This window comes from Bos javanicus, chromosome 3 (genome assembly GCF_032452875.1).
Source record: "Bos javanicus breed banteng chromosome 3, ARS-OSU_banteng_1.0, whole genome shotgun sequence".
In the NCBI taxonomy this organism is placed as follows: domain Eukaryota; kingdom Metazoa; phylum Chordata; class Mammalia; order Artiodactyla; family Bovidae; genus Bos; species Bos javanicus.
In genome coordinates, this window is record NC_083870.1 from 84,075,853 (window position 1) to 84,102,267 (window position 26,415).

Consider the following 26,415-nt stretch of genomic DNA (forward strand, 5'->3'; position numbering starts at 1 on the left):
GTTATCGGATGAAAGATTTTTTTCCTGGAAGAACTGCAAGTCAATCTTCACACAAAAATGGGGAGGGAGATCCATGTTACTGCTCACACCATATCCATGGTGCCAACCAGCACCACAAGCACAGAAAGTTCTAAAATGAACCAAATAGGGAGTAATTCATATTGAAAGTAAAGCAAGTGGATATAACCAAAGCAGGAACTCTACCCATGCACAAGTATTTTAGTTTGTGCTTCATACTACTTCAATAAATTAGAAAATCACTTTTCAGGTTTTTATCTTGGAGTACACTTAAATATTTATTTAGCTCATTATTTATTCATTTGAATTGTCTCCAATTATTATAGCAATGCCTGGTGGTCCTCTTCACCACTCTCTATCACTAAAGGGACTGGTCACATTTCCCATTAGCAACTCCTATCTAAGGGGATTTATGGCCACTGTAAACAGCTGCTCTGGGCTGAGACTTGGCACAGTATTCTAACCCTGAGCATATTTGTGTTCCTGGTTTTAAGCTCTAAGCAGTACATTAAACACACACGCACAGTTTAGGAGTTTATTTGGCTAACTTTAAGGGACTTTTTAACTTCTATATTTAGTTGCTCAGAAGAAGTCAATTTGTATTTTAGAGTTTACAATATTTTTCTAGACTCTTGAAACCCTCTTAAGTACTGTCAAGTCCCGGTTATTCAGAATTCGGGGCTAGAAAACACACACACGTATTCATCTGCAGAGTATATAATACTGTTCTAGTATTGTCCCACTACTTCATTCAATCCTACCCCATAAAGGTTGCTTATAACTTTACACGGTAGTGATGTTGCCAGTGTCTCACAGTGAGATAATGTATAAAGCATTATCTTTACGTGTTTGATATTTCACTAAATCCCCACAGAGAGTGAAGCAGGCATTTATTGATGAAGAAAATGATTCTCAAAAAAAAAAGGGACATGCTAGGACATATGGTTCAGCTGGGGCAAATTCAAAACCAAAAGCAGCTCTTCTGACTTTCAAATCTGTGCTTCTTCCCCTATTCCAAGTTCCTTCACCAGAAATCAATACTTAAGAATTCAACCAGTCTGCATGCTACCTTGTTACAACACATTCTATTACAAGGCAGAAGGCCCTTGGAATTCCAATCTCAGCTAAGGCACAGGGGACTCAGCTGATGGCTGGGATCACCCACACTTTCTTTACTCAGATCCAGACAACATTTCTTTATCACCTACCATGTACTAGTAATGAATTATACACTGCAACTGAGTTGTAAGCTAAAAATGCCTTAAATGATACATTTTATGTTATGTATATTTACCACAAAAAAAGGAAACTAAACTGCTTTTTACTTATATTTCTGTATCTCCCAAATAAATATATCCCATTTCTCAATAACTCATAACTACATATTATGGAAATATTTTCCAAATGGCCTCCAATCTGTAGATTATCATGTGTGATACCATAAAATTAGGCCATATACTGTGCAAATAAGAAGAGAAAGACATGATTCAGCACCAAGTTCCCATAAATGATAAAGTCTAGGGCATTAATTCACATTAAGCATCCCAACATCATTTCTTGAACACTTATAAAAAATAAGCCATTTATTACACCTTAAAACAGGATCCCAACACCTGGCCTCCTATGCTTATGAACAAATTTGCCAATAGCCACAGTACTTTTTTCTCCGACCTTAAAATTCAACTCGAAATTCTCAACATACTCCTCCAGGTGAAAGAACACTACTTTTAAAAAAATCCAACAAGAAACCTATTTGCTATCCTTGCCACCTCACTTTAAACAAATACAATTTTAGAAAGAAATCTCTACTTCCAGGCCCATGAAATTCTAATCTTGGCCAAGGCAACTAGGTTGATTCTATTACACCCAACTTAGGATTTCTTGTGGATCTAACACTTGGAAGAACCCTTTCCTACACAGCCTTCTCTAAGTTTGGCTACTGCCCACTTTTTTTTTTAGCCTCCCTGAAAGTAGTGTGATGTACTGAAAAACCAGTGAAATGGAAGTTACAAAAGATGAACTAAAGTCATAATTCTGTTAGTGGGTAAAGTTGGGGGAAATCAATGCCTTATTTTCTTATCTATAAAATTAAGGGCTGGTGCTTGGATTTGTCTGCTGTGTTGATGATAGAACTTTCCAATCTAATAAAATCTCTCAAGGATTCATGTCAAAGCATAAGTGCTCTAGAATTGCTCCAACTGAAGAGAGGCTCAGAAACCTGAGTAAGCCCACCAGAGGCTGCCATCTTGGGGGGAGGGAGTCCCAAAGAGACCGTTTGAAAGCCTGTCAGTAAAATATTAGCTGGAGGTTATCAAAACCCTCAAATAAATACAAGTGCATGTTTCAAACAAGGATCAGGGATTAGAGTCTTAAAAAAAGAATTTTGAAAAAAAAATTATGCTGTCAAACTGAATTGGCAAATTAGGTTCTTTCTTAATCATGAAAATAAGCACTCAAAAAAAGAACATCCCAGGAGTCCCAAAGGATAGAGATAATGAACTGAAAGTATATCATCTGCTTCTCTTATCACTACATAAAGTTGTTAGCATTTTTCTTCATGTTTATTTTTTCTAGCTTTATCTAGATATAATTGACATGTAACATGTACAAGTTTAAGGCATACAATGTAAATGACTTGATAAATATATTGTGAAATCATTACCACAATGAGGCCAATTAATATATCTATCACCTCACATAGTTTCCATACTGTGTGTGTGTGGTAAGAATACTTATCTACTATTTCAGCCACTTTCAAGTATACAGTACAGTTTTGTTAAGTATTTGTTGTTGTTGTTCAGTCACCCAGTCATGTCTGACTCTTTGCAACCCCATGGATAGTCAACAAGTATTTTTCAGTTTCTAGTAGCTCACATTGTATTGGCATTGGTGATATAACTCAGGATTTCCAGTGAGAACACATTTTCCTACAACTTAAAAATTCTTGTGCTGTATCTTTTTTCCCCCCTCAAAATTTTTACCTCAAGAAGTTCATCCTCTGGCTGTAGGAGGTTCAGTGTATCAAGAGGACCACCTGGAGCAATCGAAGAGATATAATGGTGCCCATCAAAGGAATCTACTTCCATGCCAAGCCTCAGAGTGTGAATGGGCAGCAGCTGCAGCGAAACATAGAGCAGTAATATAAACATGACATGGACACATTTGGCTGGTAATTCTCCATCAAATGTCACTTTGACAAGATAGTCCCACCCCTTGAGTCAGATCACGAAAATCCTCAGACAGACAATAACTGGAAAACTAGCCTCAAGTAAAATATGAAGTCATTTCTCATCGTGTTCTCACTCTTTTCCTTTCAGATTCCCTGGGAACAGAGACAGACAGACAAAGTCTCCAATTCTAAGCTCTGGCACTCCAAACTTCCAATTGGTCCCAGAATGTATTCTGTGTTTCACTTTTCTGCAGGGCTTCTCATCCCTCCTTTATATATGTAACTTAAGTTCCATTCACACTTCAATACCAAAAGCAGTGTCACTTCCATGAAGCCCTTCCTGAAATCTGAGTTAACTCACCTCCACCTGGAGGTGATATAAGGGTGGCTATAAGACTATCCTGTACACATCTCCATCACAGTGCACAACACACTGTGTTTAAAATTCCTATTTTCTTAACTGCCCCCCTGCTTGAGGGTATCTTTTCTCTCTATAACCTTAGGCCCTAGAATAGTACCAGCCCTCTGAAGATGGGCTCATAACATGTTATTTGAACTGATTCACAAAAGATGGTACCTCTTTCAAGTGTCTTTTCCATCTAACCAGTTTAAGTTAGAATACTTTCTGATGTGGGGGAGGCATGGGTGTGAAATAAAGAAGGCAATTGTCATTCTACTCTTGGAAGGTAAGAAAATGAGTGTCTTAGTGTTGTTGGCTATAAAGGTCAAGGGCATTCACCAAACTCCATGCCCTTCACTTTCAAAACTGGAGCTAATGATTTCTCACTGTGGCTATATAAACTCAAATACGGTAAATGGTACTAATTATGATTTATACTCCCTATATCAATAGTCCATTTATCTAAAATACCAGGCCCATCTCTCATGGTGTATTTGCTGAGGAGAAAACCCTACACAAGGTGGCAATACACTCATGACATGACTCTTTCCCTCATATTTCCTTTTCTCTGTGATTATTTATCCTGAAGCTTGTCACCTCCCCTTAGTCATCTGCTCTGAGTCCCCAGAGTTCCACACGCCTTGCTTCAGACACCACCTGGGGCTCATTTCCATTCCACTACAGACACACAGACAAATGTGAAGTGGCAATGAAACCAGCTGACGATGGCTGCAATGGCTTAAATCAGGCATGAGGAACTTGGGCTAATTTTCTGAAAATTAAATGCTCTTGACCAAGCACCGCAGGATCGAGTCATCTCGAGCAAAGAGCTGTTTTAGCAGTGTGAAAGTAAGATTGTTTTTATTCTTGTTTTTTCTCTGTGATTTCTTCATTTGTCACTGCTGCTATCTCATTCTGTTTCGTCATTGTACCCAATCTTTTACTATCACGCTAGGAGATATTACAGTCCTTTCCTTTAGCACTGAAAGCTAAATAAAAGCTCTGAGAAATGTTCTGTAATAGCAGTTTACCCATCCATCTCAGCCAACTCTCTTCCTTCCTTCCTTATGAGCCAAACACTAGAGCAGAGAGTGGCCAGTGGGTCCCTGTAATTCATCCCCCAATGTTTGCTGAAGTCTGCTTGCAAGAGCAGGTTGTTCCATTTTCAGGAATTCTGCAAGCCAGTTGTTGGTGACAGCCATTATTAAACATGAAATTATACAAATAATTAAACAAATAAAGTAATATTAAAAATAAATTAGTAAGTGAATTTAACAATTTTAAAAATAAAAAATAAATTTATAAATAATAAATGAATTTATTTTTTATTTAGCAATTAAACAAATAAATAAATATTAAAAAATAAATATCATGGAGCTTCCTCAGTGGTCCAGTGATTAAGAATCCACCTCATAATGCAGGGGACACCAGTTCAACCCCTGCTCTGGGAAGATCCCACAGTCTCTATCCTATGGTACTAACATCTAGTGTAGAAGACAGATAATATAAACAAGCAAGAAAGCAAGCAGACTCAAGCAAAACGAAATAAGTCAACGAACAATACACCAAGAAACAAGTGAAATATAAACCCCAAATTACTGTGGTAAGTGCTATGAAGGAGCTAATCAATGTCAGGACATCAGACACAACCGTGATGGCTGTTTTGAAAAGTTGGTCAGAGTAGGTTTCACGCAGATGGGGACATGTAAGGTGAGACTCGAAAGATAAGAATGAATCAGCCCTACAAAGAACCTGCTGGTAGATTGCATGGAAGGTAAGTGAAAAAGGTATTTGCTAAATTTTTGGTTTGAGCAACAGGGTAAACAGTGGTAGTAATTCCTACATAGAAATAAGTGCCCAAATTAAAACAGACATTGCTGCACAGAGAGATCTTTGCTGCTTGTATAATAGCATGTCCCCATAAAAAATAGAAGGATTAAGGAGGGAATTGATCCCAGGCTCCCCTCCAAGCCCCTACTGCTGTTAAGTCACTTCAGTCATGTCCGACTCTGTGCGACCCCACAGACAGCAGCCCACCAGGCTCCGCCGTCCCTGAGATTCTCCAGGCAAGAACACTGGAGTGGGTTGCCATTTCCTTCTCCAATGCATGAAAGTAAGCCCCTTACTAAACCTGCTCTATTTCCCTTCTCCATGGAACAGCTGATGTCAGGAACAGGCTGGAGCACCGCAGAGCAGCAGCAGCTTACTCAAGAAATCCCCTGCCCACCAGATGCAGAACTGTGCCCCTCTAGGCTACTCCCCTAGATATCTGTAAATACCACATGCTCCCTAGAAGCTTGCATGAAACACACATGCTCCACCTTCAATCATACTGAATAGATAAACCAGAAATGATGTTTACAAAATCTGTCAATCTAAAAGAAGCCTACCTAATATTAGTTCTAAATCTAAATCTGAGTACAGCTGGGTTTCTGAGACTTGATGTTACGTGGCTCCAGGTGTCTCTGTGGGAGCAGGACTATTTAATTACTTGTCCCAGCTGCATTTAGCAACTAAACAAATCAACCATTTCATCTGTCTCTTTCAGTAGTCCACCCTTTCGGAATTCTGAGAGCAGAAAGTGCTAAAATGACAGGAGTAGGTGTCAACAGATGATTGATGCCTTCACACACAAAGCACGTTATGCTTTTTGGTGCTAATTCAATGTGCTTTGTAAGGGGTCCTACTTAACTTGACAAAGTTAATTGAGCAGCAGGATGTTCATGATCCTGATATGACAAGTAAAGGGTACAAGGAAACAAATTCAAGGAAAGTGTGACCATTGGGTGATTTACTGTAGATGCTAAAATTATGAAGATCAAATGAGATCAAGAAAGCTAGAGGCCTTCAACCTATGAGTGGAGAGAACAGTCAGGAAACAAGCTGCAGTTCATTCATTTTATCTTGTCCCTCAAACAAGATATCAAAGTATTCAAGTGGGAATATAAATGTTGCTCCGGGATTAAAAAAAAAAAAAAAAAAAAGCTTCTGAAAAGGAATAGTTTTGTCAGTGGTATGGGGAGGAGGCTTCCAAAAAAGTTGAACTTAAAATAGAACAGAAAGGATCCTATGATTAGTTCTTATACACACACACACACTCTCTCTCTCTTTCTTTCACTGGAGATATTACATAACCATTTATGTTTAAAGATTAGGTAGAAAGACTTGGTAAATTTACCCCAATTAAAAACAAACTTTCCAAGAATGCGGCTACAACTTTTAAACTAATGATGAAACACAGGACAATGGCCTCCAAAGTGAGGTATATTCACGCAGAGGTTGTGCAAGACAGTCAACCTAGTAGAGCTTGATTTATATTAGTTTCTCTCATCTATCTAAAATTTTAATTCTGGGGAATTTCCTGGCAGTCCAGTGGTTAAGACTCCATGCTTTCACTGCCAAGGACCCATATTTAATCCCTGGCCAAGGAACTAAGATGCCACAAGTCACACGGCGTGGACTAAAAAAAATTAAAATTTTAACTCTGAATGTTCAAAAAATAAACATTACATACTCTGCTGTAGAGAAATATATTGAAGATCTCTTCAGCTTCCTTACACCGAGGTCAAGCATCAGCTGCCATTTTTCATTTCAGATAGCATTTGTTACCTGTCTGGCCCAAGAGATATTTGAGCTTTTGACACCTAACCTAACACTCTGCATCGGACCTTGCTTCTATCACCAGTCACATCCACAGCTGGGTATTGTTTTTGCTTTGGCTCCATCCCTTCATTCTTTCTGGAGTTATTTCTCCACTGATCTCCAGTAGCATACTGGGCACCTACTGACTTGGGGAGCAGAGTACATCATGAGAAACGCTGGACTGGAAGAAACACAAGCTGGAATCAAGATTGCCGGGAGAAATATCAATAACCTCAGATAAACAGATGACACCACCCTTATGACAGAAAGTGAAGAGGAACTAAAAAGCCTCTTGATGAAAGTAAAAGAAGAGAGTGAAAAAGTTGGCTTAAAGCTCAACATTCAGAAAACGAAGATCATGGCATCTGGTCCCATCACTTCATGGCAAATAGATGGGGAAACAGTGGAAACAGTGTCAGACTTTATTTTTCTGGGCTCCAAAATCACTACAGATGGTGACTGCAGCCATGAAATTAAAAGACGCTTACTCCTTGGAAGGAAAGTTATGACCAACCTGGATAGCATATTCAAAAGCGGAGACATTACTTTGCCAACAAAGGTCCGTCTAGTCAAGGTTGTGGTTTTTCCTGTGGTCATGTATGGATGTGAGAGTTGGCCTGTGAAGAAGGCTGAGCGCCGAAGAATTGATGCTTTTGAACTGTGGTGTTGGAGAAGACTCTTGAGAGTCCCTTGGACTGCAAGGAGATCCAACCAGTCCATTCTGAAGGAGATCAGCCCTGGGATTTCTTTGGAAGGAATGATGCTAGAGCTGAAACTCCAGTACTTTGGCCACCTCATGTGAAGAGTGGACTCATTGGAAAAGATTCTGATGCTGGGAGGAACTGGGGGCAGGAGGAGAAGGGGACGACAGAGGATGAGATGGCTGGATCACTGACTCAATGGATGTGAGTCTGAGTGAACACCGGGAGTTGGTGATGGACAGGGAGGCCTGGCGTGCTGCGATTCATGGGGTCACAAAGAGTCGTACACGACTGAGCGACTGAACTGAACTAACACTCTGCCCTTATGGCTCTTTCTACCTTTGCTCACAGTATTTCATCCACCTTAAATATCCACTGTTCTTATTTCTCCAAACTCATTCTTGAGAGTATAGTTCATCCTCACATAAGCCTCCTTCATCTGTCTTGAGGAAGTAACCCCTCCCTCCTTGAATATAGCTGACCATTTATAATTCAGGGTTAGAGGCACTGACTCTCTACACAATTGAAAAGCCGGGTATAACTTACAGTCAGCCCTCCATATCTGAGGTCCCTCCATATCTGAGGATGGTGTAGTACTGTAGTGTTGTTGTTGTTTAGTCACTCAGTCGTGTCCTACTCTTTATGACCCGATGGGCTGTAGCCTGCCAGACTCCTCTGTCCACGTGATTCTTCAGGCAAGAATATTGGAGTGGGTTGCCAAGTTCTGCTCCAAAAGATCTTCCCAACCCAGAGCTCAAACCCATGTCTCTTACATCTCCTATATTGGCAGGCATGTTCTTCATTACTAGCGCCACCAAGGAAGACCAGAGTACTATAGTATGTACCGTTAAAAAAGTCTGCATATAAGTGCATCCATGCAGTTCACACCCATGTTGTTCAAGGGTCAACTGTACACATAAGGCATCCTAGCAAAACCTGAATAATAATTCTCAATAAAGTGAGACAAGGAGGGAATCACAGTTCCCCTTAGGGACCTCACCCCAAACCTACAAAATCAGAATATTAGTCAGGAGGAACAAAATAGGGCATGCTATTTTGAAAAGGCTACTCTGGTGTTTCTGATAGGCCACCTGCCCTACTAGATAACCACTGTCACTACAGTTATTTGATTCTGTTTCTTATGTGATTCACTCAAAAAGAGGCCAGAAAATTATATACTTAAGAATATAAAATACATACTTAAGAATTGGTAACCATGGCTGGTTGCCTCTGGGGAGAACAAGGGAACTGGGATGGGTGGGAAACACATTTTGCAGTACTTGCTTCTGAAACTTTTAGATTTTATGTCTCGTCCATATATTATCTACTCAAAAGGAAAAGCATAAAGAATGGCACAGACTCAGGAGCCAGATAACTCCTGATTTGTTTTCTAAATTTTGCCATTTACTAGCTGGCTTAAAACTCAACATTCAAAAAACTAAGATCATGGCATCCGGTCCCATCACTACACGGCAAATACATGGGGAAACAATAGAAACAGTGACTTTATTTTCTTGGGCTCCAAAATCACTGCAGATGGTCACTGCAGCTGTGAAATTAAAAGATGCTTGCTCCTTGGAAGAAAAGCTATGACAAACCTAGACAGCATGTTAAAAAGCAGAGACATTACTTTGCTGACAAAGGTCCATCTAGTCAAAGCTATGGTTTTCCAATAGTCATGTATGGATGTGAGAGTTGGACCATAAAGAAAGCCGAGTCTCGAAGAACTGATGCTTTCAAACTGTGGGGTTTGAAAAGACTCTTGAGAGTCCCTTGGACTGTAAGGAGATCAAACCAGTCAATCCTAAAGGAAATCAATTCTGAATATTCATTAGAAGGACTGATGCTGAAGCTGCAATACTTAGGCCACCTAACATGAAGAGCCAATTCATTGGAAAAGACCCTGATGCTGGAAACATTGAACACGGGAAGAGAAGGGGACGACAGAGGATGAGATAGTTGGATGGCATCACTGACTCGATGGACATGAATTTGAGCTAGCTCCAGGGGATGGTGAAGGACAGTGAAGCCTGGCATACTGCAGTCCATGGGTTCACAAACACCCCTGATGGACATGACTGAGCGACTGAAGAGCAAAAGCTGTGTATAATCCTGGGCAAGTCACTTCACCTACCTGACACTCAGTTTCCACATACTAAAAATGGAAAGGAGGAAATAGATGTTAACCAATAGAGTTATTCTGGAGAAATGTCTTTAAAGCAAAACACTACCCCTGGTGGCTGAGTGGGGGCCCAATACATTCCACTGCCTTCACAATTCTACTTGCTCAAACAGACTGAGGAGCAAACTCTTATCTTAATGCCCTCTGGCTCCAAGAAAGTAATTTAGGAAGGAAACAAAGTGAAATTTGTCAGTCTGTCTTGTCAAAGCCAGAGAACAGGGCCTAGTCTTTTTGTTGCCCACACTAGGGATATCACTAATTACTAATGCTCACTTTGTACTACAATTGATGGCCGGCAGAAGGGTCACTGGCATGAGCATAATGCTTCTCCCTCATAGCTCTGTGATTATCTTAATAGTAAATACTTGCCAAGAAAGCCATCCCTAAAAGTGCAAGTCTCCCCAGATGCGGGAAAACTGTTCTTGTGTCATGATTAACAGATTCCTAGAAGCAGTTCAGCTAATGCTCAAACCACTATAAAGTGCTTTCATCTCTCTCTTTCCCTACAACTCCATCCACCTCAAAAGAAAGTCTTCTCTATTAACACTGGCCTGTCATACAGGCAGATGCTTCCTGAATCTGCATCCCTTAAAACAATTCCTTTCAGCTATGAAGTGGTTACCAGAGTGACCAACTAAAGACAGATAAACAATTAGAAACACCAGCAATAGTCATGAAACATGATTTTCCTAATCAGAAAGCTAATAAGACAGAGGAAAAACCTACAGCCTTGATCTCAGAGCATGATACTAACCTGCTTAGAATGTTCCACTGGTGTTACCTGGCACTGAGAATAAAGCCCAGGCTTATCAGTGTGGATCTCAAGGCCCTGGACTACCTACCTTGTCTTCCTTACCTAAAAACATCCTACTGCTCATTTAGTTTGACCTGGACACTCCAAAACAACTTCCATTCCCCCGACAGGCCAACTCTTTCCCAAGTGTACTTGCTTTCATTATTCTGTTTATGCTTCTTAAATCATCATCATTCATACAATCACTACCTTGCATCGCTTTTACAATTTATAGCTATCTTCTCAGGTTATTTTTCACTTGTTTCTTATCATGACCCAAACCAAGCCCAGGGCTTCCCTGGTAGCTCAGCTGGTAAAGAACCCACCTGCAATGCAAGAGACCCTGGTTTGATTCCTGGGTCAGGAAAATCCTCTGGAGAAGGGATAAGCTGCCCACTCCAGTATTCTTGGGCTTCTCTGGTGGCTCATATGGTAAAGAATCTGCCTGTAATGCAGGAGACCTGGGTTCAATCCCTGGGTTGGGAAGAGCCCCCAGAGGAGGGCATGGCAACCCACTCCAGTATTCTTGCCTGGAGAATCCCCAAGGACAGAAGAGCCTGGCAGGCTACAGCCCATGGGGGTCACAAAAGCTGGACATGACTGAGCGACCGAACACAGCACAGCAAACCTGGCCCAGAACCCAGGCTCCAGGAGAGAGGACCCTTTGTATTCTGCTCCCCACAGCTGGCCGCAGAGTCTGGTGTGAAGTAGGAGCTCTGTAAATATTACAGGAAGGAAAAAAATGCTCTCTAAGCTGCAAGCTGCCTCTGCTACTATATTATCCAGTTGTATAATCTGAGGTGACTCATTCAACTTATACAAACTTTAGGATCCTCATGTGTGAAATGGGTTTGGACAGGCCAGTTTTCTTTACATATTGCAGAGAGAAAGTAGAAACTAAATCAAGAACCAAACTTGCAATTTTAAGAGTTTTTTTCAATGATAGTTCATTAAAATAAACTGTGGACATTTAATAAAGAAATCAATGTTTAAAAAAGTAAACGTGATAATGTTACATTAAAAAAACCACACATCCCTTCTCTGCCACATATATTATACAAAAGAATGAGTATACCAACTACAAGTATGTAAACATATGCAGATAACAACGAAATATGAAAAAAAAGAATAGTGCAAATAAGGATTGCACTATTGAGGATTAATAGTGCAATTCTTCTAGTGCAAAAAAAAGTTAAAAACCAAGTTTTTGCTATAATCTAGTGTGTGCATACATAGTCGTGTCCAACTCTTTGAAACCCCTTGGACTATAGTCTACCACCAGGCTCTCCTGCCCATGGAACTTTCCAGGCAAGAATATTGAAATGGGTTGCCATTTCCTCCTCTAGGGAACCTTCCCAATCCAGGGATGATCGAACCTGAATCTCCTGCATTGGCAGGTGGATTCTTTACTACTCCAATTTCAACTAATGTTTTAAAACAGCTTTTTTTTTTTTTTTTTAAGGAGACTTTAATAGGCCAGAGGTTAAAAGTACTAGAAGCATACAACTGGGAAACAAAACTATCATTTATGGAATGATTCTTATGTATTGGCACTGAGCTATACTAACTGGGGCATATATTAAATATACTTATATGTAACTTTCTACAATGTAGATATTATTGTTTGTATTATATAGAAGAAAAATTAGGCTGCTTATTTCACCCCCAAAGTATTTCCTCAAATGTCACCTTCTTAATGAGGCTTTTCCTGATCAACCTATTTAAAATTGCAAACCCACATTCTTTCCTGAATTCTTTATTCATCTTTCCTGCTTGGCACATATCATCTATGCTATATAATTTATTACTTATTTTCTATCTCCCCCTACTAAAATATAAGTTCTACAGGGAAGGGATTGGTTTTTGTTTTTTTTTCCTGTTCTATTCTATCTCCTGTTTTCTATCTCCCCCTACTAAAATATAAGTTCTATAGGGAAGGGATTGGTTTTTGTTTTGTTTTTCCTGTTCTCTTCTGAAATCCCATACCCAGTGAAGGACTTGGCACTGAGTTGGTATCAATAAATACTTGATGAATGAACGAATGAACAGCTGAATGTACTGGTGAGGTGGTTCTGAACATCTGTTCTATTCAAAACCTTTCCACACCATTATATCAGAGTGCTGCTGCTGCTGCTAAGTCACTTCAGTCATGTCCAACTCTGTGCGACCCCATAGACGGCAGCCCACCAGGCTCCACCGTCCCTGGGATTCTCCAGGCAAGAACATTGGAGTGGGTTGCCATTTCCTTCTCCAATGCATGAAAGTGAAAGTGAAGTCACTCAGTAGTGTCCGACTCCCCGTGACCCCATGGACTACAGCCCACCAGGCTCCTCCATCCATGGGATTCCCCAGGCAAGAGTACTGGAGTGGGTTGCCGTGGCCTTCTCCTTTATATCAGAGTAACTCAGTGCAAATAGATATAATGCATAGAAGCTGATCAGGAAGAAGAAAAGTAGACTGGTGGCAAGGAACTAGGGATGAAGATGAGAGAGAACATGTTCTGCCTGGAGAAAGACAATGACATTCTTTAATATGTACAAAGTGTGGTCACTATATTTTTTCCTTAGTATAGAAAATGATGATATGGGGTCTTATGGCTTGGAATATGTAAGATTAACTAAAGCTGAACTATATGATGAACTGAGCCTCAGCGAGGGCATGGTTTCCTCCAAGGACATCTCGAGTTCTAACAGCAAGCTGAAGGCTAATCAGGAAACCCCTGAAGAGCTAAGCAGATTTCTACAATCCCAAAGTACTGAGGGACACTTGGAGTTCGCAGGTTCCACCAGGGACTGAGAACTGATAAATACCTCATACTCAATGGAATACCTGGAGGTCATGTGTTAGGAGCAAAGGCAACCCAAGAGAGTCCAAACCTTACCTGAACTGTACCTCTGCCTCACTGCACACACACACCCACATCCACACACACACGCACGGTATCTCCTTATTAGAAGAAACAGTGACTCCCTTGGACAGAGATAACATCACCTTAAGCCTTCTATAGTTGGCATACATAATATCAAATATTCAGTCTAACCGAATATTTGTTAGGGTCAGTAGTGTAGTTATAGTACATGGGCTTTGTTGATCTGCTGGCATGTGGGATCTTCCCAGACCAGGGATCAAACCCATATCCCCTACATTGACAGGTAGATTCTTAACCACTGGACCACCAGGGAAGTCTGGGAAACAATTTAAAAGGACTTATAATATCTGAAAAGCTAACATACTCTGCAAAGCCTGCTCTGCACACTACCTTTAAGGTGGGCAAAGCAGTCAAGCCTGGAATTTGGGCATCTGAAGTGGCCTATGTTCTTCCCAGGCACATCTAACTATCACACTTCATACCAGTCAGAACCTACTATATTTCCAGAAAACCTCTAAAATTAAATTCTGAAAACTTTAGGTCACAGCATTAATCGAGTTACTTTGACAAGAATTTAGAGAAAGTTCTTCTAACAACAAAAAACTGACAACAGTTTAAACAATGTGCTTACCTTTGAATATTTCTGTAATTCAGCATCATCAGCAATCTGTGTATCCAAAGTAGCAACCTAAATTCACAAGAAAAGATACTGTCAATATTTGTAAAAGCATAACTTTATTTCTTCCTGCTGCTGCTGCTGCTAAGTCGCCTCAGTCGTGTCCAACTCTGTGCGACCCGCCAGGCTCCCCCATCCCTGGGATTCTCCAGGCAAGAACACTGGAGTGGGTTGCCATTTCCTTCTCCAATACATGAAAGTGAAAAGTGAAAGTGAAGTTGTTCAGTCGAGTCTGACTCCTAACGACCCCATGGACCGCAGCCTACCAGGCTCCTCCATCCATGGGATTGGCCAGGCAAGAGTACTGGAGTCGGGTGCCATGGCCTTCTCCGGGCTTTCTGAAAAAAATCTGTATAAAACCTATATATAGATAACTCCATCTAATCTTTTTTCTATGTTTCTAAAATCCATAACACACAATATAAAATCTCAGAGAATATTTGCTTTTTTGTTGTCATTGTTCTCCACAACAATCTTTTTTCATAAATGATTCAAAAGTTGAACTAGAAGGTGATGGGCAAATACATATACTATTTTTAAAAATCCATGACACCTAAAATTTTAATTTAATCTTCCATTATATTAAAGCCATAAAAATTTTATTCTTTTCACAAAACCAAGACTCTGGTCATTTTTATTTCTAAACCTAGGCCTTGAAACAAAGTTTGCAAGGTCATTAAAATCAGAGAAGTTTGGAAAAACTGAAGCGCCTGAATTTCCACAGCAAGCCCAAACCATTTCCCTAGGAGAAAGAGCCAGCGAGGACACAAACAAAGGACCTGGACCAGTGGGTAGGAAGATGGTGGAATCCTGAAAGCTTTTAATCCTGGCCTAAACCTATTGTTTTGAGCTTCAGTGGTAGACATCCACAGAAACGAATTCCTTGCAAGCAAAACATTTCACTGACGATTTGCATCTGTAAGTTGTTAATAAAATACAGTGCATCTGGAGGGAGGGGATAAGTTAAACAGTGGTTCAGCTAAATCTTCTACAAGTACTGCACTTCAGATAAATAGATTCTGGAAGAAAATACAGTAAGAAACACTAGAGCATGTGCATGCAGGTAGGTATGCACGTTTCTATGTACACATTCACTCATCCATCTTGCCTGGCTTCTCCTTTTGTTGCCTCATCCCTGTCACTTTAAATTTCGAACTCCAAATTCTGTCTCCTCTTTCGAGCCCCTTGGTTATGACCTCATCATGTGATAAATTAAATTTGGAAGGGTAGTTATAAAGAGGATAATGTGCGTGTTCAGTTGTGTCCAACTCTTTATGACCCTATGGACTGTAGCCCACCAGGCTCCTCTGTCCATGGGATTTCCCAGGCAAGAGTAGGTTGCCATCTCTTTCTCTGGGGGATCTTCCCAACCCAGGGATCGAGCCCACATCTCCTATGTCTCCTGTACTCCTATGTCTCCTGTACTGCAGGCAGATTTTTTACCACTGAGCCACCAGGGATGCCCCAAAGAGGATAAATTTTTAACCAAAAAGAGCTCATTTAAAACCAACCATTAAAAAAAGCTGGTACACCAAACTATTTTTAATATTAACCACTCCAAATTGTAGAAAGGTCATTTGCTCTAGTGGGCTGCCGTCTATGGGGTCACACAGAGTCAGACACGACTGAAATGACTTAGCAGCAGCAGCAGGCTAATGACAAAATAGCTCCAAAATCTACAAAGTAAAGAAGCAGCAGTTCATGAGAATCAACATGGAAGTACAAAACTAGCGAGAAGAGAAAGTATAAACTGTTTTGACTCATGTTAATGACACTGGAAAATGTCTGACAATAGATAATGGCTAGAATAGAAAAAAAAGATCTCCAACCAGCCAACCAATACTAATGACAAACATATGTAAGAAAATGTGAATAACAATAGAAATTTAATAGAATACTTTATTACTAACACGTTTAATGGGCACTGCAGAGGCTTTTCTAAGCGCAGCTTTCTGGTTTCATGTGGATTCATTTGGGGAAATGTAATCAATCCTTTACTCAATGAATCTAATAACAGGTGAAAGGAAGTCTAATGGACCACTGGCACTATAAACTTATACCTAACCTAAATTACTTCCTGTTCTCCCAAATACATTTGATAATCATTCTTTCATTTTTCTCATAAAACTGTAACATTCTTTGTGAAACATAGGACTAATATCCACAGCCCTTTCAGTGTACAATAAAACAAACAGATCATAAAAGCAATCATAAAAATGCCAGCAATTTTAAGCAGCTGATACAGGTTATAAATTTAAAGGCAAGCCCTCTCTCTCCTAACATTTTTCAGCCTATTGTTAACTTAAATGGTCTCAACATGAACTGAGTGTTTGTTAATTGTAACTGAAACTTGTCTGCAGTCCTTAACTGTTCTTGCAGTCTAAAATGAAAAAATAAAATTAATTAATTGATCCAACAGGGAAAAAAACACAGGAAGAAAAAATAAAGGCAGGCTGGTTACTCTTTGAGTCTCCCATTTCTTTCAACTGTGCCATTAGAAGCATGACATAGAATGAGACATGAGTGTTTTTTATTAGAAGATTTTAACATACCATTACTTCATAATCAGGGCCCAGTACGTTTTCCCATCTGGATTTCAGCTCATTTTCTGGAGAGTCTGGGGCTTTTTCTGGATTAAAAAAAAAAAGTTGAAGCTACTGTGAGTTAAACCCACTAAACTACTGAATTCTTCCATAACAGCACAGTTTGAGTAAGTAAAAGGGAAATGAATAAAAAGGAAAGTGTATTAACTTAGGTCTATTTAGGTCAAGTTAATCAGAGGTGACTTATAAGACATGTATAAAACTGGTGGTAACCAAACTATGCATAGGGCTTCTGCTGTTAAGGAATATTTTAAACAGAAAAGGAAATGATAAGTTATCAATGAAATCTGAATTATACAGTTAATATGTAAACATCCTGTGGTTTATAAGTAAAATGTATCTGGCTTTGCTTTATGCTATGTTAGGACAAAGAAAAATTTAAGGTGAATGTTAATCGCTTCAGCGTAGTACCTTCCACTCACCCACAAAAGTGTAAAAACCTATCAAGATATCTTTACTATCAACAAGGCACACCAACATGACCCATTCAAGCTTTTTACTTGGGTGGATAGAAAAGTTTGTCTGATTTAATTCAACCAATGAGTTGCATGAGCTTTAATGTAACAAAAACTTTGGTTTTACTTTGGTCATTTGTGGCTATGTGGTTATCCTACCTTTATGATTTTCTTACTTAAGGGGAGTACTGCCTTTTTTGCATAGGTCAGATGATTTTTAAAAGTGAAGACAGATTTTAAGTGTCCTGCTTATCCTCCATATGACCTTAGCCAGAAGCTCAATGCAGTTTGCAGTCTGAATAATACCTAATAGACAAAAATCAAAGTACTAAAACTATAATTTCAATTTAGAGCCACAGTGGTAGCAGACAATAAACAGATCTCCACTTTTTTTCTTTAAGAAAAACTCAATTGTGTCACAAGAGTGGACAAGTCACAGAACACTTACCACAACTGATATAACCATCTGTCTAAAATCAAACATAACTTGCAAGATCAGCTTTTTCAAGCCTTCCGCAGACCTCTAATCTCAGATGCATATAATGCTTAATTACATAGTACAAATCATTAAGTAAAACAGACTAACCTCAAAAATCAGAAACTAAGACTAATGAACACTAAAGAACTTATATTACTAGATTTACAAAAGCATATCCGCAAAGTAACTGCATTAACTGATGTGCTAGATTCCATTTCGAGGATAACTAAAGACCCTATTAAAAACAAAATATCCTTCATGTGGGTGCTGCACCTCTGTGCCTACTCTATTAGCACTTCCATAAGAAATTACATCAAGAGTTCTATTAAATTTCTCACAGACACCAGTTTCTTATGTGGTAGGCTAATTCAAAAAAATTTGTAATGTGTTGGTTGACCTGTAAGCTTAAAAACATGATATCTAAAGAAATTTTATACACATGTATAAGATGTTTATTTCACCTACAATTCTTTTGAGTTTATTTTTACCTCAGTCATACAATGAAATCACAGTCCTGAGTTTTAAAGCAGAGAACAAAGGCCTATGTAGCAGAGGAAAGAGATTACTTTCAGCAGCTCAATAAATTCTAGGCAACACAAAATGATCCCACACAAAAAGTGAATATTAAGATGATCTGACACAATTATTTCATAGGCAACAAAGAATATGCCAACCACTGCCACCTTGGAATGTGGATTGTTTTGAACTAAAGACAGCCAAGATCCAGCAGACTCAGGAAAAACATTCATCCCTCCCTTAACTACCTAAAGGAATTTAGCTAGGGAACCTGTACCAGAGAGCTATAACCAGAGACAACTTTTTTTTTTTCTACAATATTGTGGAGGACCCCCTGTATAACCAGACCCTCCTAGAGGTGTTTTTTTTTTTTAATGTTTATTTTATATTGGGGTATAGCTGATTATGGAATAGAGAATGGCAACCCACCCCAGCATTCCTGCCTGGAAAACTCCATGGATAGAGGAGCCTAGTGGGCTACTGTCCATGGAGTTAAAAAGAGTTGGACATGACTGAGTGATCAAGCATACACTAAGCACACAGCCAATTAACAAAGCTGTGACAGTTTCAGGTGAATAGAGAATGGACTCAGCCATACATTCTCCTCCAAACTCCTTTCCCATCCAGGCTGCCACATAACGCTGATCAGAGTTCCATGTACTATACTCAGTAGGTCCTTGTTGGTTATCCATTTTAAATACCGCAGTGTGTACACATCCATCCCAAACTCCATAACTATCCCTTCCCCTCAACTTTCCCCCCAGCCGCATCCCCACAACCTCATTCTCCAAGTCTGTGAGTCTGTTTCTGTTCTATAAGTTCACTTGTATCATTTCCTTTTAGATTCCACATATAACGGATGTCATATGATATGTCTACTTCTCTGACTTCCTTCACTCAATAGGACACTCTGTAGGTCCACCCACATGGCTGCAAATAGCATTATTTAATTCTTTTTAATGCCTGAGTAATATTCTATTGTGGGCTTCTCTGGTAATTCAGATGGGAAAGAATCCACCTGTAACACAGGAGACCAGGGTTCGATCCCTGGGTTAGGAAGATCCCACGGAGAAGGGAATGGCTACCCACTACAGCACACATGCCTGGAGAATTCCAAGGACGGAGGAGCCTAGAGGGATACAGTCCATGGCATTGTAGTCAGGCATGACTGAGCAACTAAGCACACAACATTTCATTGTATATATATACCACACCAGAGACAACTTGTTTAATCTGAAAAACCTATCTGCATAGCTGGGCAAACTTCTAATTATCAAACATCTGCTCTTCTTATCATCCTGTAAATTACTCCTCCCATTGGAAGGCCCAGGCCCCAATCCCATTCCTTAGCTCAGGATAGCATAGAAGCCTCAATTGCCCAACTTGCCCTTAAGGGCTCACATTTTTATGGGACTGCTACACATAGAAAGTGTGTGTTTCTCCTGTGTTACTCTTTCTTATGTTAATGTAATTATTAGACCAACCAAAGAAACTAGAAAGGAAGAGGGAAAACGGGTCTGCCCCTACAGCAAAAAGAGTTAACATCATAACAGTTGGAAGAATTTGGTCTCTCTAACTGAAATTATATACACTCATTAAAAAAAAAAAAAAAGGAGTGAGATTGATCCTTTGAGCAGATACAGAGTGAAGTAAGCCAGAAAGAAAAACACCAATACAGTATACTAACACATATATATGGAATTTAGAAAGACGGTAACAATAACCCTGTGTACGAGACAGCAAAAGAGACACTGATGTATAGATCAGTCTTATGGACTCTGTGGGGGAGGGAGAGGGTGGGGAGATTTGGGAGAATGGCACTGAAACATGTATAATATCATGTATGAAACGAGTCGCCAGTCCAGGTTCGATGCACGATACTGGATGCTTGGGGCTGGTGCACTGGGATGATCTAGAGGGAGGGTATGGGGAGGGAGGAGGGAGGAGGGTTCAGGATGGGGAACACAGGTATACCTGTGGCGGATTCATTTCGAAATTTGGCAAAACTAATACAATATTGTAAAGTTTAAAAGTAAAATAAAATTAAAAAAAAAGATATTTCTAAAAATATTTCTCACTTTATTTTTTTTTATGGTTTTTTTTTTTCTTTTCTTTTATGCTGAGCCTCGTGGCATGTAATATCTTAGTTCACTGACCAGGGATCAGACCTGTGCCACATGCACTGAAGGCACAGTCTTAACTACTGGACCATCAGGAAAACCCATATTTCTAACTTTAGAAAAGTATTTGATTTTCACTTGATAATTCACGGTTCACCTATCTGAACTCACATGAATTTAAATAGAAAAAATTAACTGCAATTTACTTGGATCAAAAAGAACAACCTAAATTTCCAAACAATATGAAGTTTTGAAATTTGACTGAAGTGTTTACTCCTTCCTTCAGGCCCTCCTTTCCTGACAGAAGACAATCAAAGCCAAAAGTCAAAGCGTCTCTGGACATGGATGAAGTTTAAGCATTCCATTTCAATCAACTGGCAAGCCTTTCCTGAATGCCTTTGTACAGGGAACTGAGTGAGATTTTGACTGAAAATGCATGCGGAACAGAGCCAACTAGAGTAGCAAAGGAAACACAACAAAGCCCAAAGGTAAAGGTACTCATCAATTAAAAAGAAAATTAAACAATAAATATATAGCAACTGGGAAATTTGGCAAAATATATAAAAATGTATACACTATTGTTATGGTGAAAAGGAAATATTACTATATGTATACAGATACCTATATCAGTGTTAATACACAAGCTAAACTATGCAGTAATAAAAAATGCTGACATCATCACACTAATAAAAATGTATTCAAAATCAACATAATTAAACAGTGATTAAACAAAAATATGCTTATTCTCAACTGCCATAAGTGTTAAGATCCTGATATTAAGAATATCTTATTTTATATCTTCAAAAATGCCTCTAAAATTCATCACATTATGTTAACTATAAAGAGAGAAAATGGTTAACAAATGATAAAGTCAAATTACTGTGACTGCTTTGAATTGAATGCTTTGTGCCTACCCAGTATTTCTAAGGCTTGCATGTTGTCATTTTTTAGATCCTCCATTCTTTCTTCAGTTTTCTCCTCTTCATCCAAATTAGTTTCCGTTTCCACTGCTCCAGTTAGAAACAAGGCTGGTGTTTTTGGTGGTTCTACCACAGTTCCTAAAATAGGAATTGTTAATTTGAATCACTATCAGATGAAGATCATATTTAAGTAAGCTTATTTCACTCCAGTTCTTCCATTTCACAACCTTATTACAAACATCTCAGGTAACTACACATTTTATTCCTTTATTTAAAATGCCATTTGTGATAATGGCTCAATTCTTTAGAAAACACACTTGTAAAATTAGGCCACCTGATGCAAAGAGCCGACTCATTAGAAAAGACCCTGAGGCTAGGAAAGATTGAAGGCAGGGGGACAAGGGAACCACAGGGGATGAGATGGTTGGATGGCATCACCGACTCAATGGACATGAGTTTGAGCAAACTCCGGGAGATGGTGAAGGACATGGAAGCTTGGCATGCTGCAGTCCATGGGGTCACAAAGAGTAGGACATGACTGAGCAACTGAACAAGTGAACAACAAGGAACTAGGCAACAAGAAGAAAAAAGCAAGGTAAAGTTTATGACGAAGCAGGATGACAATACAGCCTTGGGGAGTGGGGGAGGAGGGGAACCCTGGGGGCCATAGTTCTCACTGCTGTGGTGGGCAGGGAGCAAGATAAGCATAAGCCAATTCCACTGTTTTGGGCAATTTTGGTTCTGGCATGATGTCATCATGAGTTTAACAAATAACTACAGAAGTAAATGGCAACCCACTCCAGCGTTCTTGCCTGGAGAATCCCAGGGATGGGGGAGCCTGGTGGGCTGCCATCTATGGGGTCGCACAGAGTCGGACACGACTGAAGTGACTTAGCAGCAGCAGCAGCATACAGAAGTAAGCTTGAGAATGAGAAGGAAAAGGGAGATAATTCCTATGGTTGCAGAGGTTCTTTTCTTAGCTAAGCTTTCAATCTCAAGAATGTCAATTACTCTATCTTAAACACAAGAAAGGTTGTATAAGAACCATTTTGTTGTGTTAGTCACACAATCGTGTCTGACTCTTTGCGACCCCATGGACTGAAGCCCGCCAGAACCATTTTAGGTTATTTTAAAATAACCACAGTTCAGTCAGTCAGTCGCTCAGTCATGTCCGACTCTTTGCGACTCCCTCAACTGCAGCACACCAATCTTCCCTGTCCGTCACCAACTCTCGGAGCTTGCTCAAACTCATGTCCATCGAGTCGGTGATGCCTTCCAACCATCTCATCCTCTGTCGTCCCCTTCTCCTCCCGCCTTCAATCTTTCCCAGCATCAGGGTCTTTTCCAATGAGTCAGTTCTTTGCATCAGGTGGCCAAAGTATTGGAGCTTCAGCTTCAACATCAGTCCTTCTAATGAATAAACAGGACTGATTTCCAAGGGACTGTCAAGTCTTCTCCAACACCACAGTTCAAAAGCATCAATTCTTTGGTGCTCAGCTTTCTTCACAGTCCAACTCTCACATCCATACATGACCACTGGAAAAACCATAGCTTTGACTAGATGGAACTTTGTTGGCAAAATAATGTCTCTGATTTTTAATATGCTGTCTAGGTTGGTCATAGCTTTTCTTTCAAGGAGCAAGCATCTTTTAATCTCATGGCTGCAGTCAACATCTGCAGTGATTTTGGAGCCCCCCAAAAAAGTCTCTCACTGTTTCTATTGTTTCCCCATCTATTTGCCATGAAATGATGAGACTGGAAGCCATGATCTTAGTTTTCTGAATGTTGAGTTTTAAGCCAACTTTTTCACTCTCCTCTTTCACTTTCATCAAGAGGCCCTTTAGTTCTTCTTTGTTTTCTGCCATAAGGGTGGTGTTATCTGCATATCTGAAGTTATTGATATTTCTCCCGGCAATCTTGATTCTGGCTTGTACTTCATCCAGCCTGGCATTTCGCATGATGTACTCTACATACAAGTTAAATAAACAGGGTGACAATGTACAACCTTGATGTACTCCCTTCCTGATTTGGAATCAGTTTGTTGTTCCATGTCCAGTTCTAACTGTTGCCTTTAACCTGCATACAGATTGACCTGCATGCATAAATAACTACAAGTGACTTACAAAGTATTCCTACAAAAATATTGAACTCAGGCTTCCCTAGTGGCCCAGTGGTTACAAATCTGCCTTGCAATGCAAGGGACACTGGTTTAATCCCTGGTCCGGGAAGATTCCACATGTAGCAGAGCAACTAAGCCCATATGTCACAACTACTGATCCAGCACTCTAGAGCTGGTGATCTAAAACTACTGGAACCCATGTGGTGCAACTACTGAAGTCCTTGCACCTAGAGCTCGTGCTCTGCAACAAGAGAAGCCACCACATTGAGACACCTGCACATTGCCACAAAGAGTAGCCCCTGCTCACTGCAACTAGAGAAAGCCTGTGTCCAACAATGAAGACCCAGCATGGCCAAAAAACTAAATAAGTAAATAAATCTCCTGGTAGCTCAGACGGTAAAGCGTCTGACTACAATGTGGGAGACCCGAGTTTGATCCCTGGGTTGGGAAGATACCCTGGAGAAGGAAATGGCAACCCACTCCAGTATTCTTGCCTGGAAAATCCCAGTTATTGGGATTATTGTTATTGATATTTCTCCCGGCAATCTTGATTCCAGCTTGTGCTTCTTCCAGCCCAGCATTTCTCATGATATATAGTTTCTCATGCATATAAGTTAAATAAGCAGGGTGACAATATACAGCCTTGACGTACTCCTTTTCCTATTTAGAACCAGTCTTTTGTTCCATGTCCAGTTCTAACTGTTGCTTCCTGACCTGCATACAGGTTTCTCAAGAGGCAGGTCAGGTGGTCTGGTATTCCCATCTCTTTCAGAATTGTCCACAGTTTCTTGTGATCCACACAGTCAAAGGCTTTGGCATAGTCAATAAAGCAGAAATAGATGTTTTTCTGGAACTCTCTTGCTTTTTCCATGATCCAGTGGATGTTGGCAATTTGATCTCTGGTTCCTCTGCCTTTTCTAAAACCAGCTTGAACATCTGGAAGTTCACGGTTCATGTATTGCTGAAGACTGGCTTGGAGAATTTTGAGCATTACTTTACTAGCGTGTGAGATGAGTGCAATTGTGCGGTAGTTTGAGCATTCTTTGGCATTGCCTTTCTTTGGGATTGGAATGAAAACTGACCTTTTCCAGTCCTGTGGCCACTGCTGAGTTTAGGTAATTACTATTAATTTTCTCTGGATAATAATATCATGGCTATTTTTAGAAGCTGTACACTGAAGTATGTAGGACTAATGATATCTACAACTCACTCTTAAATGGTTCAGAAAAAGCTAAATAGATGAAGCAAACATGGCTAAGTTAACTGCTGAAATCTAAATGATGGATTCTGTGGTTATTTTTCATATCATTTTCCAATTTTCCTGTGTGTTCAAACATTTTTACTATAAAAAGTTAAAAAAATAAGTTAAAAGTTCCTACATGAAACTTAATATGACCTTAAGATCTTAATATGACATTTTAAACCACACTTCTGTTGTTGTTGTTGTTGCACTGGATCTGTGTTGCTGCATGCGGGCTTTCTCTGGTTGTGATGGAAAGGGGCTACTCTTCATTGTAGTACTTTGCGGTAGCTTCTCTTGTTGTGGAGCACAGGCCCCAGACACTCGGGCTTCAGTCATTGTGCATGTGGGCTCAGTCGTCGCAGGGCTTCAGTGGTTGCGGTACATGGGCTTGGCCGCTCCACAGCACGTGGAATCTTCCTAGTTCAGGGATCAAACCTGTGTCTCCTGCATTGGCAGGCAGATTCCTATCCACTGCGCCACCAAGGAAGTTCCATAGGATTTTTTAGAACATTCGTCTTTTAATACACACTGAATGTACAGCCCAGCGCCAGTAAAACAAATGCCAGCCAGACGCTGCTGATGTAGCTTGGGGAGAAGAGTTACACACTAGGCAGAGTGCAAAGTACAAAGCAATACATGATTGTTTGTGTGTTACAAATAGTATGCAAATTGATACACAAATAAGTATACACAAGGTACGCAAATAAAAAGAGTTTAGAGGAGAAAAGGTAAGATTTTTGAATGGCAGGGGAAGGTATCACTCAAGAGCTAGAAGCTGTGCAGTCCATTTCAGTAAAATAGACTTAACTGCTGCCTATAAAGAAGGCACACAGAGATGTGTTAGATCGGGCAGTGGATAGAGACATACCACTCCCCTACATTACAGTGGCCACACACAAAACAGATGGCCACAACGTAGTATGATAAATGCTCCAGCAAAGTGCTCTTCAAAGGGCACTAAAGGGTATGAAACACATAGGAAGGATGCCCAAACCATGAAAGAAGTGCAGATTTAGGGTCAAAACCTATAGCAATATAAATTTAAAATGTAGGCATGCCCAGTAAAGAACTGCTGATTCACAGACGACACAGTTCATTTGATACAGCAGACTAAAGCCAAGGGTTCTATCAGAGATGCTGAAAATTATTATATTGGTATAAATATTTATGCAAACCTTTTAAGGTCAATATAGCATATGTACAATTTGTATTATTTAACCAATTTTAAATTTCACACATACAGTGCAGTTGACAGGGCGTCTATCTTTCAGCAGCAAAATTTCCACTATCATATAAAACTTTAAAAGTTCCAATGTAAATATCAATATAATTCAATATCAGTTGAAAGCAAAAGTTTCCAGAATATAATAATATATCTTCAGAGAATGAAAAAAAAATGTACTCAACTTCTGACAAATTCTAGTGAAACTATTTCCTACTCACTAGTTATGTAAGTAGTCATTCAACTTAAATTGAATGTGTTCCCATAATTACCAAATTTGTTGATCTAT

The 26,415-nt window shown here is 39.7% G+C and overlaps 1 protein-coding gene across 4 annotated transcripts in view; it reads right to left on the reverse strand.

Annotated features, from left to right (window-relative positions):
* The window catches only part of PATJ (PATJ crumbs cell polarity complex component), a 389,489-nt gene that overhangs the window by 307,713 nt on the left and 55,361 nt on the right, over positions 1 to 26,415 (reverse strand). For all 4 annotated transcript variants that reach the window (XM_061411765.1, XM_061411766.1, XM_061411764.1 and 1 more), the window contains exons 12-15: positions 21,537 to 21,680; positions 17,003 to 17,079; positions 14,406 to 14,462; positions 3,000 to 3,134 (exon numbers count right to left, since the gene is read on the reverse strand). In XM_061411765.1, coding sequence (XP_061267749.1) covers positions 3,000 to 3,134; positions 14,406 to 14,462; positions 17,003 to 17,079; positions 21,537 to 21,680 — 413 coding nt within the window. The remainder of the gene's footprint in view (positions 1 to 2,999; positions 3,135 to 14,405; positions 14,463 to 17,002; positions 17,080 to 21,536; positions 21,681 to 26,415) is intronic.